General features: G+C 35.6%; 4 protein-coding genes and 1 long non-coding RNA gene across 6 annotated transcripts; all 5 read left to right on the top strand.

Annotated features, from left to right (window-relative positions):
* The first annotated feature begins 527 nt into the window (after window positions 1-527).
* On the top strand, window positions 528-1,210 carry LOC123193565. Its single transcript, XR_006497101.1, has 2 exons — window positions 528-878; window positions 965-1,210. It is a non-coding gene; the product is annotated as an uncharacterized LOC123193565 (long non-coding RNA).
* Window positions 1,211-3,578: 2,368 nt separating this feature from the next.
* Window positions 3,579-4,214, top strand: LOC123193160 (the record flags this gene model as incomplete). The annotated part of the gene is made up of 1 exon (XM_044605953.1): window positions 3,579-4,214. A coding segment is annotated over one exon (636 nt), but the record flags the coding sequence as incomplete, so codon positions are not given.
* A 574-nt stretch (window positions 4,215-4,788) lies between these two features.
* On the top strand, window positions 4,789-8,532 carry LOC123193158 (la-related protein 6A-like). 2 transcript variants are annotated; one of them, XM_044605952.1, is made up of 11 exons: window positions 4,789-5,158; window positions 5,290-5,371; window positions 6,329-6,423; window positions 6,644-6,718; window positions 6,802-6,881; window positions 7,005-7,089; window positions 7,398-7,445; window positions 7,538-7,600; window positions 7,674-7,808; window positions 7,894-7,987; window positions 8,089-8,532. In XM_044605952.1, the coding sequence occupies exons 1-11, from the start codon at window positions 4,904-4,906 to the stop codon at window positions 8,202-8,204; spliced, it is 1,128 nt and encodes a 375-aa protein (XP_044461887.1). In that variant the 5' UTR covers window positions 4,789-4,903; the 3' UTR covers window positions 8,205-8,532. The 2 variants fall into 2 exon arrangements, with proteins under 2 accessions (XP_044461887.1, XP_044461886.1); XM_044605951.1 differs by having other exon boundaries at window positions 7,538-7,603.
* A 1,706-nt stretch (window positions 8,533-10,238) lies between these two features.
* Window positions 10,239-12,717, top strand: LOC123192375 (40S ribosomal protein S14-3). The gene is made up of 6 exons (XM_044604907.1): window positions 10,239-10,393; window positions 10,787-10,906; window positions 10,991-11,036; window positions 11,381-11,466; window positions 11,667-11,796; window positions 12,427-12,717. The coding sequence occupies exons 1-6, from the start codon at window positions 10,391-10,393 to the stop codon at window positions 12,492-12,494; spliced, it is 453 nt and encodes a 150-aa protein (XP_044460842.1). The 5' UTR covers window positions 10,239-10,390; the 3' UTR covers window positions 12,495-12,717.
* Window positions 12,718-15,844: 3,127 nt separating this feature from the next.
* Window positions 15,845-17,801, top strand: LOC123192456 (cytochrome P450 710A1-like). Its single transcript, XM_044605021.1, has one exon. The coding sequence runs from the start codon at window positions 16,027-16,029 to the stop codon at window positions 17,569-17,571; it is 1,545 nt and encodes a 514-aa protein (XP_044460956.1). The 5' UTR covers window positions 15,845-16,026; the 3' UTR covers window positions 17,572-17,801.
* The last annotated feature ends 882 nt before the right edge of the window (window positions 17,802-18,683 follow it).

The following is an 18,683-nucleotide window of genomic DNA, read 5'->3' as shown; positions in this document are numbered from 1 at the left end:
ACATAAGGTATGCTGCAATCTCAAGTTTTCACCCTTTAACTATGAAAATATCAAATACCTACCCATGACCCGTTAAAAATAAAGGTTATAAGGGGAAAATAGTCATTTTCTCTATAATATTAAAAAATAAACTAAAATATAATCTATTTTTGCCCCCCTAAACTTAATAAATTAAATTTTTCTTCTTCGTCTCCCAAGGTTTTTCCGACGTCAATCGGGCGTTCAAATAGGAGGAAAGAGATCGTCGGAAAGAGAGGATGCTTCGGGAGGGAGATGTCGTCAGCAATGGAGCCGGAGATGTCGCCAGAGATTTCAGAACGAAACCCTAAGGTGAAACTGCCATTTTTTAAAACTTAGGTTGGAGGAAAATTTTAGTTTTTTAAGTTTAGGGAGGCAAAAAGAGATAAAATTTTGAGGCGTTAGGGTTCTGTTAAATTTAACTGGTCATAGGTGGGTGTTTGGTATAAAGGGTGAAAACTTGAGATTGCAGCATACCTTGGGTGGGAAATAGTCGTTTGGCCTGTGATAAAACGTGGAGATGTTGGGAACACTAGCAGCAGAGCTTTTACTTTTTCTTGTTACACTTAGAGAAATTTAGAGTTAGGCCTTTTTTGTCAAATTATTCATGGGTAAATCAAGTAACAGCTGCAAGTAAAGACGATAGAGCTGGAATCTTGGATAAAAGCCACGTTTTGCCTACTCTTCTTTTCTCTGTCCAAGAGCAAATTCTGCTCACCCAAAACCAGCAAGAGAGACAACTCTCCAGATATTTTTAGCCAAAACAATGGTGCTGCTGAGCTCTGCAACAACCAGATGGGTCTTTTTGTTTATGCTTTTTCTTTCTCATTTCGCTGGCACCAGAGCCCTTGTTGAAGATGGTATGTACATTTACTTCTAATCTACTTTGCTTCTAGATTTATGCCTTGTGGGTATTGTTAGTTCTGAGATCTGATGCATCTGTCAGTGTGCGTTCCGTAAACTCTGTAAAATGGTGAGGTTTTTCGTATTACTAATTTCTAGTTGACTCTGCTCATAAGCCACGGTAATTCTCAGCTCTCGTCTCGATGCCCAGTTTACTTCTTGCTTCAAGAACATCAACAAATATTAGGCCTTCGTAATAGGGCCCCGCTTCCCAACAAAATTTTTAACCTTTTCTATGTGTAATGTAATGAGCATTATTTATTGATTACTGTGCTTAAATATTTGAAACTTTTGTGGTGTTCTACTCGAGCCAAATTAACTAATTTCAAGCTAGAACTGAGCTTAAGAGCTAAATTTTAACGATTCAAACCCCAGCATGGTTCAAACCAAAAAGCAAGCTGGTCGTGAGTGGCTGGGCTCATTTGCAGTCTTACTTGAAGCACTTCCCCTTCTTTATGCTGAGAAATTATTCTTTTTGGTTTCTACAATGGCCATTCTGAAAAATACGTTACTTATTTATAACCATTTGGCAAATAATGTGAAGTCTTACCGGTAAATTCAACTTCATTTCTCAAAAAGAAGAGTTGTTACCAAACTGTAGTTGCATTTCTTCTCTGCCGCAATGCGTAACGAGTAAAAGAGAATGGTGTATTGAACTGAAGATGCTGTTGGTGCTGTTGGTGGATTATGGGCTAATGGGCCATGTTCATCTTTTTCTTTAAGCCAAAAAAACAGTAAAACGACTTTATTGCATCATTTCCCGCCAAAATGGGTTCCCTCCTACCTTGTTCTAAGAACAGGGGCCAGATATAAATAAATTTGAATTTGAAATTGATTTAAATTCAAAAAAATTAGTTTAAAATATATATATATTTGAATCGACTTAAATTCGTTTTTTTTTTTATAAAAACTAATTCAATTTTTTCACTTGAATTCAGTTTTTATAATATTGACACATCTATTTATATTTCTTAATATTGGGTAATTTTCTGCTATCTATTTTTTTATGTTTCTTCATAATGCTTTCACATTTTATATGGCCTGAGCTTCCTCTGTTACGAGGCCTCAGGTGTGTAACGAAGATAAAGTTATCCACTCTGGGCTTACTGTATTCGTGAAATGATTTTTTATAGGTAGCTTTCTTCAATAAAAATAAACAAGATTCATAAGAAGTTGAATAATGAATTAATTCTTTTTAAAAAAATATTAAATTTAATTTACAGGTCTGGTGGCAAACGGTGATTTTGAGGCCGCCCCATCGAACGGCTCTCCAAGCGAGATCCTTGGGAGCGTTACTGAGACTCCAAGCTGGAAAGTAAACGGCACCGTTGAGCATAAGGGCAAAAACAAGGTGGGATGATCCTCATCGTACCACAAGGTTCCCATGCCGTTAGATTAGGCAACGACGCGGAGATCAGCCAGGAAGTGAAAGTGGAAAAGGGGTCCATGTACACCGTTACTTTTAGTGAGGCCCGCACGTGCGCATAGCTGGAATCACTGAACGTCTCCGTGCCACCTGCTGCATCACAGACCACAGACTTTAGACATTGTACAACATGCAAGGGTGGGACCCTTATCTGGGGCCTTTGTGGCCCAAGATGAAACTGTGAATTCGGCTTTTAGAAATTCGGGAATGGAAGATGACCCCACATGTGGGCCCATCGTTCATGACATCGCCGTCCATCAAGAAGCTTTTAATTCATGATAAACCCAAAGGTATTGTATTTTAGCAATTTACCTCATTTTTCTTTTGCCCTTTTCACTTTTGTGGGTAAAGTGGGTCCAATGTAGCCATGGCTTGATGCTTTTTGATGACCATCGAAAGCATGAGGTCCTTTTTGAGAGAGCTGGAGCCAGCTCAGATACGCGTGGTGTTCGATTTCATTCTTATCAAATTTGAATTAAAGTTTTAGTTGCTTGATGTAGTTTGAATCTCTTTTTAATTATTTTATTTATTATATCAGTTATAATATTATATATTTTATTAATAAAATATTTTTTTAATGGTAATATTTTAATAATAAATAAATATATATTTAAATTAATTATTAAAAATTTGAATCAATTTATATTGAGATATTATAATTTATAATAATATTATGTATATAATTTTATATATAAATAATGATATATTATTATATGATTAAATAATTAAAAATTAAAAATAAATCAGTATCTAATCATATTGTTATTTATGTATAAAATTATGTGTATAGTTTTATTAGATAATTTAAAGCTACATTAACCTCTACAATAAGCGCCTCCCTTCATATCAAATTTCATGCTTTGCACTTTGAATTCATAATTGCCCTTGCCAAACATTAAAGCATCGTGCCTCTTTAGCTGCCCAACTTTTCCTTTCTAATTGAAAAGTCTCATCAGGGATGAGAGAGAGTCCTTGTAGGTTAAGGGCAGGGAAGGGTTAATATTGCATTATTTGCTCAGCTAGATCGGGGAAAAAAATGGGGCAGGGAGATTTGTCATAATTACAAAAGATATTACGTATAAAAATCACAAGTGGGAATTCAATATGCTCTTATATATTAAAATTTTGTGTCACAGTTTTTGGTCATAGCCATGAGACTATCCATTTGTTGCACTTTTTAAGGAATAACTTCATCAATCTTGGGAGGTTTCAAAATGTTAATGCTTGATATCATTGCGTTGATTGCTTCCCATCTGCTGTGTTCTTTGCAGATAATGCTGTTGTCAATGGCGATATGGAAGAAGGCCCTTGGATGTTCAAAAATGTGTCACTAGGCATCCTACTCCCGACCAACCTTGATGAAGAAACATCCTCGTTGCCTGGTTGGATTGTTGAATCAAACAGGGCTGTCCGCAACATAGACTCCTACCATGATTCCTTCCCACAGGGCAAACGAGCCATGGAACTGCTCTCTGGGAAGGAAGGTATCATCTCTCAAATGGTGGAAACCTCGGCGAACAAAGATTATGTCATGACATTTTCTTTAGGCTATGCTGGTGACAAATGCAAGCAACCTCTTGCATTTATGGCCTTTGCCGGAGACCAAGCCCAAACAATCCATTACACCCCAGATTCCAACTCAACCTTTCACAGTGCCAGTATGAATTTCACTGCCAAGGCTGAGAGGAACCGCATTGCGTTCTATAGTGTGTATTACAATACGAGAACCGATGATTTGAGCTCACTATGTGGACCAGAGGTGGATGATGTGAGGGCATGGTTTTCAAGTTCCATCATAAATGTGTTTGGGAGATTGGGTTTAGGGATTGTGGTTGGATTTTGGGTGGTGGTTTTTGTTTTGATTTAGAGTTGCTTTTTATGTATTGTTTGCATGTGAGATTCTGATTTTGTATCTATTTTCATATAAATACATTTTAAGGCTAACTATCATTTCGGATTGATTCAATTAAAATTATTCGAACTTAAATTAAAAAAATTAAATTTAAGTTAAAAATTGTATTTATTTTCATAAATCAAATATAAATATTCGAATTTGAATTAATTTAAAATGAATTTAAAAAAAATAAATTGAATTCAAATTTTAACACACTCATCACAAATTAATTTTAAGTTAATTCTTTTGAATTTAAATCAATAATTTCTAACCAAATCTGTGTCCAATCCTGCTAATCATGAATTACTTATATGAAGTGATTAGATGTAATTGTTTAATTCTTAGTTGATATATAATTAATTATATTTTAATTGTCAAATTATTACCCCATTTGTTGAAATTTCTCCTAAATCACTGTACAAGTTGTAACTGACTAATCGTGATTCTACTAGGAGTTCTCATTCGATAGACGAGGTATAAAAGCAAAACGTCGTCGGATCAGTCATTGCATTTAAAAAGAATATTTCAACGCGAGAAGAGCAGAAGGACCGAAAAGCCCCTGCAAGTTTTTAATCTTATTAAAAGGACCCTTGTAGAGGAGACGAGAGAGGGAGCGAGATACGAGAGAGATCTACTTCTTCGTAATTCTCCCCTCTCCTCCAATGGACGGCGGCGTTAACGGTTCCACTACCACTACCGCCACGGTGGTCGATGAAACCGTTGATGATTTTCCACCGTCTCCTCCGCATGGTCCTGATTTCTCTCCAGTCGGATCACCCGAGTCTGATGATGTTCCGCTTCCACCGTCTGATGATGATCCTGATCACCTTCCCGCTGAAGATCAACCGAAAGATCTCGAACTCTCATCTGCTACACCTGCTCTCACTGATGACCTGAAACTTAAGATTATGAAGCAGGTTATATTTTTCTCATTATCTTTAATTCTCTTGATTTCAATAATATGTTCTCGAGTAATCATAGGTTCATGTGAATTGAAGAAATGAATGGTTATTTTATATAATTTTTTGGTTGTTTGGTGTTGTTGCAGGTGGAATATTATTTTAGTGATGAAAATTTGCTTACTGACAAGTATATGATGAATTTAATTAAGAAGAAGAAAGAAGGGTTTGGTAAGTAATTTGCATTGTGTTCTTATGTTTTAGAAATGCCTTTCAATTTATATATATCTATGCATGTGTCTTGGTCTTGTAATTATGCTCAAATAAAGTCTTGCTTATTAAAATCAGGTTTCTGTGAGTTCCATGGGCAATTTTCTCTTTGCCAATTTAAGTTACGGGTAGCTTGGAAAATAGATTAAAGAAGGAGGTTTATAAGTTAGACATATGATCTACGAGGTATTGTTTGTGACTGGAGTATGTTTTGTCAAGGGAATTAGTTTTCCCTTTTTCATGGGTTTTGCCAACCAATAAGTCAGTCTGTTTGCTTTCTTGCCAACTAATATAGTGCATAATCTAGGGGACCTTGCTGTATGTGTTAAAAGAAATTGTTGATATCATGCTGTCATACTTCTCTAAACCTTAGAAATTTCGAACTATAAATATGTGTTGTTTTGTGATTTCTCTGGCAAGATTGGGAACTTTGTATGAAAGTTATGATTTTGAGTTATTTTTTGCCAAAATTTTTTAAAAAAAAAGTGTTACTTAATAAACAATATATCTTAAAAGTGTCTTTATAATTGAGACTGTGAAAGTGATGAACTAAAGCAGGTACTTATGACGGAATGACTAGCCTGGATGTTTTCCTGGTGCAGCAAATTTTGCTGTGCTGAGCTTTGGCAGTCAATCTGAATGGCTGTACAACAAACTGCTGGCTGATTCCTTCTCTATTTGAGAACCTTTTTATAGTTGAACCTGTTCCTAGGTTGTTGATTTAATCTTAAGTGATTTATTTTTTGGTCATCTAAAGTCTCAGTTTGAGTTGCACCTGAAATATCTATGGGAACTGATTGTTGTATAACTTGATCTTACATATTTAAGCTTGTAAGGCTTTTGTTATTGTCTAATTAAACTCTGTTATTTAACTTTTTATGCAGCTCAATCTACTAACTATGGTGATTTTACTTGCAGTTCCTATCTCGGTTATTGCTTCTTTTAGGAAAATGAAGAAGCTGACCCGAGACAACAAATCAATAGTGGCTGCACTCAGGGAATCGTCCTTGCTTGTAAGCATCATCTTTTCCCTCAATAATGACAACCGCAAGCCCTAAATCCTATTGTGTTGGTACACTCTGCATGTTTAAAGTAATAAGTACACAAATCTTATCTGGGAATTTCAATAAGTTATATCCTAAGTTTTATAAAAATGCAATAAATTAAAATACCAGTTGAAAAGGTTTTTTGTTCATTCAGTAGTGTCTAATTTTCATAAACCAAAAACTATAGGTTGTGAGTTCAAATGGAAAGAAAGTGAAACGCCTTAATCCTCTTCCAGTTGCTGCCGAAGTCAAGGATTCAAAGGTATTTATTTGAAACAAACTTGATTATTTCATCTGATATGTTCTTTCAAAAAAGTAATTTGGCAACTTATTTGTGGGCCCTAGTTATTCACTGTATTGGTAGAAAATCTGCCAGAGGATCACTCAGTGGAGAACATCCGGAGAATATTTGCTCAAGCCGGAAAGTATGGTTATTATCCTTATGAAATTTTTTTAATAATACTGTTGTATTTTTCTTTTTCCTTTTTTTTTTTTTGAGTCTACGCTTTCAGCATTTTATTGATTGTAGAATTCTTTCTGAAATTCAGTATAAGAAAGATACGCATCTGTGATCCACATACTCCAGAAGAGTCAAAAAAAGGCGGCAAGGCTGAGTTTATGATCAGTAATAAGGTATGGACAGAATAAGAAAAAGTGTGAGGTGAGAGGTTTTATTTTACGTTGTGTAGACTGATTATTCTATTGATTTATTATTGTTGCTGGTCTCTAAGCTGGTTGTAAAGTTTAATATCATTAAGTGGAAGGAGCATGTCACAGTTTCAACTGTTATCACTTGGCAAGAATTTTTTTTTAACTGAATTTTTAATTTGAAGAAGAGGGATATAATTATCGGCTTGATTTTGTTGATAAAAAGAGTCATTGGTATGTCATCAGTCAATTTTGTTGATCCAGTCCCATTTAATTTTCTGGTCTGTATGCAGTTACATGCATTGGTGGAGTATGAGACCGTGGAGGCTGCTGAGAGAGCAGTGAGTATCAAGGAAATCACCTCATTACTGAATTTGCTTTATGGTGCTTTTATTAGTGATCTAAGGTGTTGATTTTCTCGTGATTGGATCAGGTGGTAACATTAAATAATGAACAAGACTGGAGAAATGGCATGCGGGTTAAGCTGCTTAAGCGAGTGGTAATAGACCGCAATTGTTCTTCATTACTATTGGCAATTACAAATGCTGATCTTGTATCATCTCTTACAGGCCAAGTATGGCCAGAGAAAGCAGGGCTGGAGGGTTGATTCTGAAAGAAGTAACACTGGGCGAGCATCTGAACCTTCGGCTGATGAAGAGAACAATAACTTAAGCGAGAATCAGGATGATACCCATGATGAAGAGGTGGATACTTTGGCATGCTATATTGTGCAGTTTCTTGGCATTTTCCATTATTGCCAACTGATATTGTTATTTGTATCCTTTTCAGGATGGGGACCATTTACCCAAGGAGAAAAATGGGAAGAAAGGTAGAAATCATGGACAAACAAGGAAACAAAGATATCGAAGAAGCAATGGGCTGGGTAATCACTGCATTTACTTTTGTTTTTTTTTTTTTTTTTCCTTAACCCATGTACATTAAAACTTAACATTGATTGACTGTATATATTGTGTCTCTCTCCAGGCCATGGTACAATTTCCTCTAGCTATGAAGCTGCTAAGCCACCTCCTGGCCCAAGAATGCCTGATGGAACCAGAGGGTTCACCATGGGACGAGGTCGACCTCCCATTTCTATCTAAAATTAGCAAGTGATTTGATCTCTACATCTGCTGTAAAATGCTTGTGCTATATTTGTGATATAGATGTGGAAGATGGATGTGGATGTTTGAATGAAGTGCTTGCAATGACTGAAGGTTGTGTGTGTATCAACACATAGGTGTTCTTAAGGTTGTTGTAATTCCTCCGGTCCAGTCCAGTGTTTTCTGCTTTTTGAGTTTTATGCTGCTTTTGAGTTTACGAATGTAGCAGGCAGCATTACGTGTAAAACGGGCACCTATTTATTCGGAATGTGCTCTTCTCTGTGAAAAAATGTTTTTGCAAATATTATCAGAGATGAACTTACTGGAATGTACACTTGGATTTTCATTACTAAACCCAAAAAAAAATCATAAAAAGCGCCTGCCATGCTAAAACATGAATTACAATTTTACCTTTGTAACCATAAAATCTCTTGACCTCTTGACCTTTTTAATTCTAATTTTAGTAAACAAGAATTTTACCTCTATGACAATGTTAAAAAAGGTTGCAGTCAAATTGAGTCCATTAGTGTTAAACTCGAACTCAGCTTAATAAGATAAAAGCAGAACTCGAGATTCAGATAAAAATTGGTGCATTTGAGTTTAATGTATGCTTTTAGAGTTTAGAAAAGTTTATTGAATTAAGAAATAATTTATTCTCTGAGTAAGTAATTGAGATGAGTCTGAGCTCAATGGACTTGTTCAACTAAACACTAAGCTGATGTCAGCCTTAGTACTAGAAACCGACGGCATGATGCCAGATCTGACCTTGTTTCCAGTCTAGAAAGTGGCATGAGGCCATATTAGGCTAGTAGTTCCTTAGCAGCAGTTGTAAGGCTAAATTAGGTCCCAGGTAGCTTTCTTAGCGGCTTATAAGGCCAGATCTACACGAAACTTGCCACGACATCAGCAGCTTTTGGGGTGGATTTGGCTACGTGTAGTTTGGAAGAGTGTGACACAGTATCATTCCTGGTAATTAGATTGTTCCCGTGTGATTAGATTCAAATCGAATTTATTAAAATTTGAATTTAAAAATTTAATATTTTTACACTCAAACTTTTAAGTGTTTAGTTCGTTAAACTAATAAACATAAAAATTTTGATACAAAGTGATATTATTTCGATAATATATATTAAAACGATACAGTTTTAATAACAAATTACGATAAAAGCTTGATTCAAATTTGAGTCAAACTCAAACTCAATTCATTTGAAATTAATTGAGTTTGAACTCATTTGAAACGAGTTCAAGTTCAATCTTATACAAATCAAACTGAATTAAAGTTTGATTTAGTTCGAATCTAACTTTAATTATTTAGATATTTAAAAGAGTGTTGGTGTACTTATCATAAGTATATATTTGTGTATAAATTATAGTGTTTAAAATAAAATCTAACATATTATAATATATTATTATTAATATTAAAATTGATAATTATTATACCTGTATATAACATTATTTGAATATTTTATAAAAAAATTTAATCTTCCTTAATGATTTGTGTTTAAGGTTTGATTTGATTGAAATTATTTAAAATTAAATTGTAACATAGATTGAACAAATTAAATTTAAACCATAAGTCCTTTCGTTTTTATAAATAAATAGGATTTAAATTAATTTAAATATTTAAGTTGGGATTTAAGTCAAATCAAGTGAATGTTAAAATATTTTGGTTCTAAATTTTAGAAAACTTACCAATCTCAAATTCAACCTTTCGAATTTGTGTCAGTCTCAAATTGCCTCTTACTCAAACCCAACGTGTCTCTAAACGAAGCTCAGAAGGAAGATTAAGAAAAGACTTTGGGAAGGTCATATTTTCTTTTGTTGGACATCTGTAATGACGACTCACCCCATTTAGGACGGCTTTGGAACCAACATTGGAATACAAAATAGTCACAGAATGGAACACAAGGGTAAAAAAAAGCCAAACAATTGAAATACAAGAAATAGTAAAAGAGTTGGGGCAAAAAAGCTGGAAAAGATAAAATCAAGGTGCTTGAACAATTTGGAAAATATTAAGGACTAACAGGTAAATTCATGATCTTCTGCAAAAACCCTAATCTGATTCATGGTATAAAACCTTGCAGCCACCACTATCTTAACTCTCTTCCACAGGTTTTCGCGTCTGGTTACACGCACCGTCCTCAACAAACCCGAGATTTCCCAACTCATCTCGTCTTTTCGCAACCATGGTAAGCCAAAAGACTCTAACTTTATTATTTTTATTGCCTCGTTCGTACTTTCACGATCTTCGCGCTTCCTAATCTACAACTTTGTATTTTTATTTTTATTTTTTGTGTGTGTTCGATCTCATTATGTGTTACAAAACTGATGCGTTAAGTTCTCTCTTACGTGAGCGAGAAAAGAAAATGAAAAGTTCTGATTTTTCATTATTGGCTTTTTTTCTTCTAATTTGTAATGTAATTGTTTTACTTGCACGAACGAATCTGGGATTGAATGGATATCGTAAATAATTATATAGATTGTGCTGCCATATCTACTGAATTGAAGATTGATTTTATTTTTTTCTTATGTGTTTTTCTATCAATTTGTGTTACATTGTTGTATTATTTGTTGTTTTTTAGTCGAAGAAGAAGACTAGAGAGCCAAAGGAGGAGAATGTGACACTAGGACCTGCTGTGAGGGATGGAGAGCATGTCTTTGGAGTTGCTCACATCTTTGCATCATTTAATGATACTTTCATTGTAAGTGTGAAAAGCATTTTTATTCACTCAGTTAATAAGCCTTTTTTTTAGACCTGTGTTAATACTCTGTTTGTTGGAATACAGCATGTGACAGATCTGTCCGGCAGAGAAACCCTTGTTCGTATCACTGGTTAGTGAATATATTTTTACTTTGTTTTATTGCTATTGTGTGCAGGTATTCGATTTTCTATTGTTTGGATGCTTTAGTAGTGTGGTTGAGAATAAGAAAAATAATAACAAAAGCCTTGTACATTATGTCTCTAATTATAATTGATGGAGCAGTTTGAGGTCGGAAACTGTAAATATAAGCATCGAATTGAATTCCCATCCTAATCAGTAATGTTTTTTCCCTGTTGTGATGTTTCCCTATGTCTCGTATATTGTCATGATCTGGCTTCTGCTATTTGCTGCCATTAAGAGGTTAATCTCTGAATTTCATTTCAAGTTTTGAAAGATTAACTTCTGCGTGCACAGGTGGTATGAAAGTGAAAGCTGACAGAGATGAGTCTTCTCCATATGCTGCTATGCTCGCAGCCCAAGATGTGTCAAGCAGATGCAAGGTCTCAATTTTCCCTTTGATTCTGTTATCTGACTTTTACTAGGCTTCTACCCTTGCCCCTTTCGATGTTTCTTTTAATTTTCTTCAGAGTTGATGGTTGTATTGTGGTTAGATATTTTCAATCATGCCCTTGGGATTCATTGTAAGATATCCCTTTTCTATTGCCTACTTGCATGTCTAAATTCAATCTGTTTGAATCAGGAACTTGGAATTACTGCTCTTCATATAAAGCTCCGAGCAACTGGGGGGAACAAGACCAAGACACCTGGTCCAGGTGCCCAGTCTGCACTTCGTGCCCTTGCTCGTTCTGGAATGAAAATTGGTCGCATAGGTAGGGGCCTTTGCTCTGCACTGACTTATATGATTGCAGGATTATATACTAGTGTAGCAACACTTTTTTATAATTAGCTCATTGATAAGTTATGCTCATAATTTTTTGTTCTTCTTGTTGGGTTGGATCCTTTAAGTGTGCAAATATGTATGTTAAAATGAACTTTTGAGAGAAATTGAATTCACAATGGTACGATAGTCTCTGTGGTGTCTTGGACCTTTGGATGAATAACTGTGATGAACTGCTTCATGTTCAGTCTGTCTTTTGGATACCTCTGAAACAATATTATATTGTGGTTGTATGTATAAATTACTGTAGATTAATTCAATGAACAAATTATCTTCAAAAAATTGGTATTTAATCCTTGGCTAATCTCAATATCTATAGCAGAGTCAGTGTACACTGAGCAAATAGTTCTAAGTTGTGCTTGCCCTCTATGAAACTAAAAATTAGCTGTTATAGAGTTTCATCTTGTTTGTCTTTTTATTAATCTTGTGAAGTGTCTTATAATTTTGATATTGTATGTCAACTTTGAGACTGCATTTGCGTTGAATACCTTGAATTTGTGTTCTTATCTTTGGTTCTTTATTATTGGAGTTACCTGATTTTTTTTCTTGTCATATGTTTCAGAGGACGTGACTCCAATTCCAACGGATAGCACTCGCAGAAAGGGTGGTAGAAGAGGAAGAAGGCTGTAAGCAATACCTGTTATCTGTTTGGCTCTGTTTTTATATTATCCCTATGGGATGGTTGTTCCTTATTAAAGCAGCAGTAACTTTTCAGTTTTGGAACTAATTTATAGTTTTTATCTGTTTGGATGAAAGATTTATTTTGAGCTCAATGTAAAAGATTAAGCATCTAGCAGTTTGGGATAATTGTTTTTGTGCACCACATATAATGCCAGGAGTCCAATTCAGAAAATTCTGTTTGCATTCTTCCTGAAAGGTCCTTGTGTAGAATTTTGTCATTTGCTGAAAAGCCTGTAGGATGAGTAATAATCTCACATTACCTGATTGGCTGGATCTGAACCTAACCAGCTTGGCTTGGTTGGTGTTTGGCTTGATTTGTGCCAAATTTGAGTTGGAGTTTTAATTCAGGCCAAACGACTATTTCCCACCTAAATTATACTGAATTCTCAAAGTTTTCCCCATTACTTATAAAAATACCGTTTATCCACTTATGAGCAGTTAAAATTAACGGTGATAAGGGTAAAATTGTTATTTTTTATATAATATTAAAAATAAATTAAAATATAATCTATTTCTGTTTTCTTAAACTTTAAAAACTAAAATTTTTCTCTAGTTTAAGTTTTAAAAAATGGTAGTTTCATCTTATGGTTTTGTTTTGAAATCTCCAGTGACATTTTCGATTTCATTGTCGACGCCCTCTTTCTCTCGAAGCATCATCTCTTTTCAGCGATTTCTTTTCTCTCATTTAGATGTCCGATTTGCGTCGAAGAAGATGAATCTCTTTGTCTTCCCAGCTGTCGTCTTCATATGAGAAGACGACCTGACGAAGTTTTTCGTCTCCCAAGATTTCTTCGATGTTGATTAGATGTCTAAATTAGAGGAAAGAGATCGCCAGAAGGAGAGGATGCTTCGGGAGGGAGAGACCGTCGGTAATGGAGCTGGAGATGTCGTCGGAGATTTCAAAACGAAACCATAAGGTGAAATTGTTATTTTTTAAAACTTAGGTTGGAGGACACTTTTAGTTTTTAAAGTTTAGGGGGGCAAAAAGAGATAAAATTTTTAGGCATTAGTTCTAATAAATTTAACCGATTATGAGTGGGTAAACGATATTTTTATAATTAATAGAGAGAATTTTGAGAATTCAAGATGGGAAATAGTCCTTTGGCCTTTAATTCAACTCAAGTTATCCCTCAGCAACCCGTTGACTATATCTCAACCAGCTTAATATTTCTGTTGGCCATCATGGATTCAAGCAAATTCAAGTCATCTCATGTTTAAGCTTTTTACACTCAAATCAATCCCTAGTTACCTGAAGATTATGTTTAAAACTTTGCATACGGGAGCTATATTCTTCCTCCTATCAATAGTCATGTGAAGAAACTTTATTAAACTGTAAATAGAATATACTTAGAATGTATAAATGTTGAATAAATATGAAGAGGCTATATTATAAGGCGTTATTAATTGGAAGGTGGCACAGAATAATTTGAAATCATGGTGGGCATTCCTAATCATACTGGAGTAGTATTATGTGTATAATTAATATGTTTAATTTTGTACATAAATAATGATATGCTATTATGTGATAGGATAGTTTTAAATTAAAAGTAAAATAATATTTAGTCAGATAATGAGTAACATATTATTGTTTGTGTATTAAATTATATATTATTTTTTGTGCTACCAATGAGATTAAATTCAAATTGAATTAAATTCGATAGAGGATCAATTTGAGTTTATATTGAATTCAAAGTAGTCAGTTTGAGATCTAAATCATCCCATTAAGAGAAGAAGAATTGCTATGGGGTAAGCTACAATTTGAGTCAGGCCAAACAATGAGCTAAAATAATATTTTAGCCCGTTCCTTCAGAATGCTGTGTGGAATTTTTGGCCTTTGGAAGATTATTCAATGCATGAATGAACGACTAGAGCCATCGTTTCGAAGTCTTCTATAAATTCCTTGACCATATAGATTAAGATTAATCAAATTTAGAATTTTTGAAGGTAAAACTGAAAACGAAATCTTCAAGGTCAAGGACTCAAGGGGCTGGAAATTCCTCACAATCGTAATTATCGGCAGTATTGTTATGAAACTTCTTTGAACTTGTACTAGTGATGCTTTTTTCAAGTCGTGATGTAGAGAGGCTAATTTAAAATGAAGGAAGATACGAAAACCCATTACAGAATATGCATATACAATTATAAATTTATTTTTTTTCAGTTATATTTTAATAATTCCTCTTCTTTAATGGTTTATTTGATATTTATTATTAATTTAAATTAATTATTATTAAATTTAATTTCATTCAAATCTACTTTTGATGTTGACTGATAGACTGAAGTATACGTGATGGAGCCCGTATCACAAAAATAGTTGACCACATTTTTATCATTTGTTTTAAAAGAGTGTGACATTGCCAATTAGTGCCGCCATTATTTTTCTGTTTTAATCGACCCATTACTCTGACTGTTCGTAACATTGACTGGACTCTTATTTATTGCCCTAGTTTTTCTGACTCACCAAACTCTTGCCGAAATATCAGCAACTTTTACCATGATATTCTAAAAATAAGAGAATAATTACTTAAATATTTGATTAATTATTATTATTTTTTCGGATTTAGTATCCATGAACTTGAGGTTCGAAAGGAAATTTTGACTTTTGACCATACAATACAACTATAATTGCCAAAGCCACCGTTGTTGATTAACTACTTTGACAGAGAATGCATGGCATTGTGGGGAGGAGGAATATAAATCCGAATAATATGGGCGTTATTATTATTATTTTTTCAATCTTAGAATGAGGCTAATTTTTTATCTTCACTGAAGTTTGTCTTTATTGCAAATTCACCCCAAGTAGTTCACAAAATATTAACCAACCATTTAAAAAAATGTGCTGTGTAAAATAAAAAATTAATATCGAAATCAGTCTGCCCTGTCTCGATGGGATAACAATTGGGTCCCCTTATACATGATTAGTTAAAACAAGGGACAAGAAGACAGAAAGAGTGTCTACTCTAATCGAACTGAAAGAAGAAGACACAACAACAATTTGGTAGGTTTATTGTACTTTAATGAAGTATGGATAACAAAAAGTTTATTAAATAAAATTAATAAAATAATAGTGATATACCTTAAAAAAATTAGTCATAAGATAAGCAACTCTTGTCCTAATCGATCTTTGCTGGAACTTCCACGTCACTTCCTTGCATACCCAGCTGGCTGGCCCCCTCAGTCTATGCCCCAATTCCCCCCCGGCCGGCGTCGCTTTATGTGCTGTTGTGTGGTGGCTGTATTCTGACTTCTAAGTCAAAGTTTCAGAATTCATATAAACAAACACTACTAATTATATGGCAGTCGATTTTGATCGGTTCTTCATTTCTTCAAGACCCCCGCCGAACTATCAAATCAGAATTCGCCACGTGAATTTTAATATTCCTCTGCAACTCCTATATATATTTTTGTTCCTCCAAAACTTACCAACCAGAAACCACTAACACAGTCTCTCTCTCTTTCTCCACCTTACTGTAGCGTTAACATGGGCTTCCTCTTGCTCTTATCGTCTCTCACTCCTAGATCCCTAACCCAATTCTTCTTCTCTTTCCTTGCTCTTCTATGGTTGATTCATCAGCTCAGTTACTGGATTAAGAAACGCCACGTTCCAGGGCCCGTCTTTGTGTTGCCTTTCATTGGCAACGCCATCCCATTGGTCCGAAACCCCAGGAAATTCTGGGAAGAACAAGCTGTTATTGCTAAGCCTCTTGGGTTCTCTGCCAATTATCTTATTGGGAACTTCATGCTCTTCATTCGTAATGCTGAACTTTCCCATCGTATTTTTTCAAATGTTCGTCCTGACGCCTTCATGTTGGTGGGTCATCCGTTTGGGAAGAAGCTTTTCGGTGAACATAATCTGATCTACATGTTTGGACAAGATCATAAAGATCTCCGTGGTCGTATTGCTCCGAATTTCACCGTTAAAGCTCTCTCTACCTACACGTCGTTGCAGCAGATTATTATTCTTAAACACTTGAAAAAATGGGTTAAATTATCGAACTCGGATGTGTCCCAGACGAAGCAGCTCATCGTCACTCTTCGTCTTCTTGTTCGTGATATGAATCTCGAAACGTCTCAAACGGTTATCGTTGGACCTTATTTGAATGAGGAAGCCAGGCGCAAATTCAACTACGATTATAATCTTTTCAACGTCGGGACGATGAAATTCCCGGTGGATCTTCCGGGTTTCGCATTTCGAAACGCTAGGCTGGCGGTTCAGCGTTTAGTGGACACTTTGACTGTGTGTACTCGACAGAGCAAAGCGAGAATGGCTAAAGGGGAAGAGCCTTCGTGTTTGATTGATTTTTGGATGCAAGAACACATCAAAGAGCTGGCCGCCGCAAAGGAATCGGGTAAACCTCCGCCACCGCACTCCGGAGACCATGAAATCGCCGGCCACCTCTTCGACTTCCTCTTCGCAGCTCAAGACGCGTCGACTTCGTCACTCTTGTGGGCCGTTTCACTCCTTGACTCGCACCCCGAAATCCTGAGCAAAGTTCGTAGCGAAGTTCTTAACTTTTGGTCGCCTGAATCAGACGAAATGATAACGGCCGATCAGGTGAGGGAGATGAAGTACACGCAGGCCGTGGCGCGTGAGGTTTTAAGATATAGACCACCGGCCACATTGGTTCCACACATTGCGATCAAAGACTTTCCGTTGACCGACTCGTACACCATCCCGAAGGGCACAATTGTTTTCCCTTCTGTATACGAGTCTTCCTTTCAGGGATTCACCGAACCGGACCGGTTCGACCCTGACCGGTTCAGTGAGGAGAGACGGGAGGACCAGCTGTACAAGAGGAACTTTTTGGTGTTCGGAGCTGGGGCCCACCAGTGTGTGGGCCAGAGGTATGCATTGAATCATTTAGTGCTCTTCATCGCGATGTTTGCCACGTTGATCGATTTTACCAGACACAGAACGGACGGCTGTGATGAGATCGTGTACAATCCGACAATCATTCCCAAGGACGGGTGTAAGGTCTATATCTCTAGACGCTGCTCACGGTATCCTAATCTCTCATTCGAATGACGAAAACACCCTTGAAATAATTATTTTCGTTGGAATGGTGGTTACGGAATTTGGCATTCTCTTTCGCACGGTGAACGAGGGTGGATTGGTCAAAGAGCCTTTTTTTTGGTTAATTTATCTATAATTTTTTCTGTGGGTGTGCATAGATTTTGATGGACGGTTCAAATAATTTGGAAAAAAAAAAAGAAAACTTGGTTTGTTATTAATAAATTTGTAACTTTCTTTGTTCATATCATTGCATCGTTATCATTTTACCTCCTCAAGCTTGATGAAGTTTTGTTTTAGACAGCTATGATTTTTGTAATCAAATTGCTCCCAAGAGTTTCGGAAAACATCATTTAAGGACCAACATTAATGATTAAAGTAGTTCGTTCACTTTTTTCTCAAATGACGAAGCGAAAGTCATCTCTTACCTTGCCTTGTTTTTAAGTAGGGTGAGCGGCTAGGACATCATGTCGAAAAAGGGAAAATCAGAATCGATTAGTTCTGATGATTTCAGAACCGAATTGGAATATGCACCAGTAACCTCTAAATCAAATCTGATTTCCAGTACCCCCAAACGAATCAACAAGCAAGCATTAAACAAACCACATAAATCAAACCCAAAAGCGTATTCTACAATTGTCAAATGCCTTAAAAAACAAAAAATTTCTGTTCCTTGAAATTAATCATACGCCAATATAGAAAAACGAAGTGGTACATACCTTCATATGCTATTCTTGGGTTGGTTCTATTTCCTTGAAGTGTTGAAACTAGAACTTTACTTGCACAATACCGGTTTCACCACTTCCAAAACTGAAACCGACACTGTTGAGACCGGTTTTGGTTAAGAATCAGAATTGAAATGCCATGGACTAAGGTTTATTGCATTGAATTATTGTGCATGCAGGAGTCCAACAGGGCCATGCATGGCTGGTTTTGTACCTGTGTTCTATTGATCTACAACTACAATGCTAGTTATCTTCGTATATGTTTAACAATATGTGTGTTATGCTGTTTGCTTAGTTGGTTCTAGCATTTAATGATGTTATTTGTGTAGTTTCCGTGATTAAATATTATTGTATTTGACTATTTATGATTTAAAATTATTTAACTATAGGACGATGATTGGG

This window comes from Mangifera indica, chromosome 12 (genome assembly GCF_011075055.1).
Source record: "Mangifera indica cultivar Alphonso chromosome 12, CATAS_Mindica_2.1, whole genome shotgun sequence".
Lineage (NCBI taxonomy): Eukaryota > Viridiplantae > Streptophyta > Magnoliopsida > Sapindales > Anacardiaceae > Mangifera > Mangifera indica.
The sequence above is the reverse complement of the archived record's forward strand: the minus strand, read 5'-3'. Positions and strand labels throughout refer to the sequence as shown.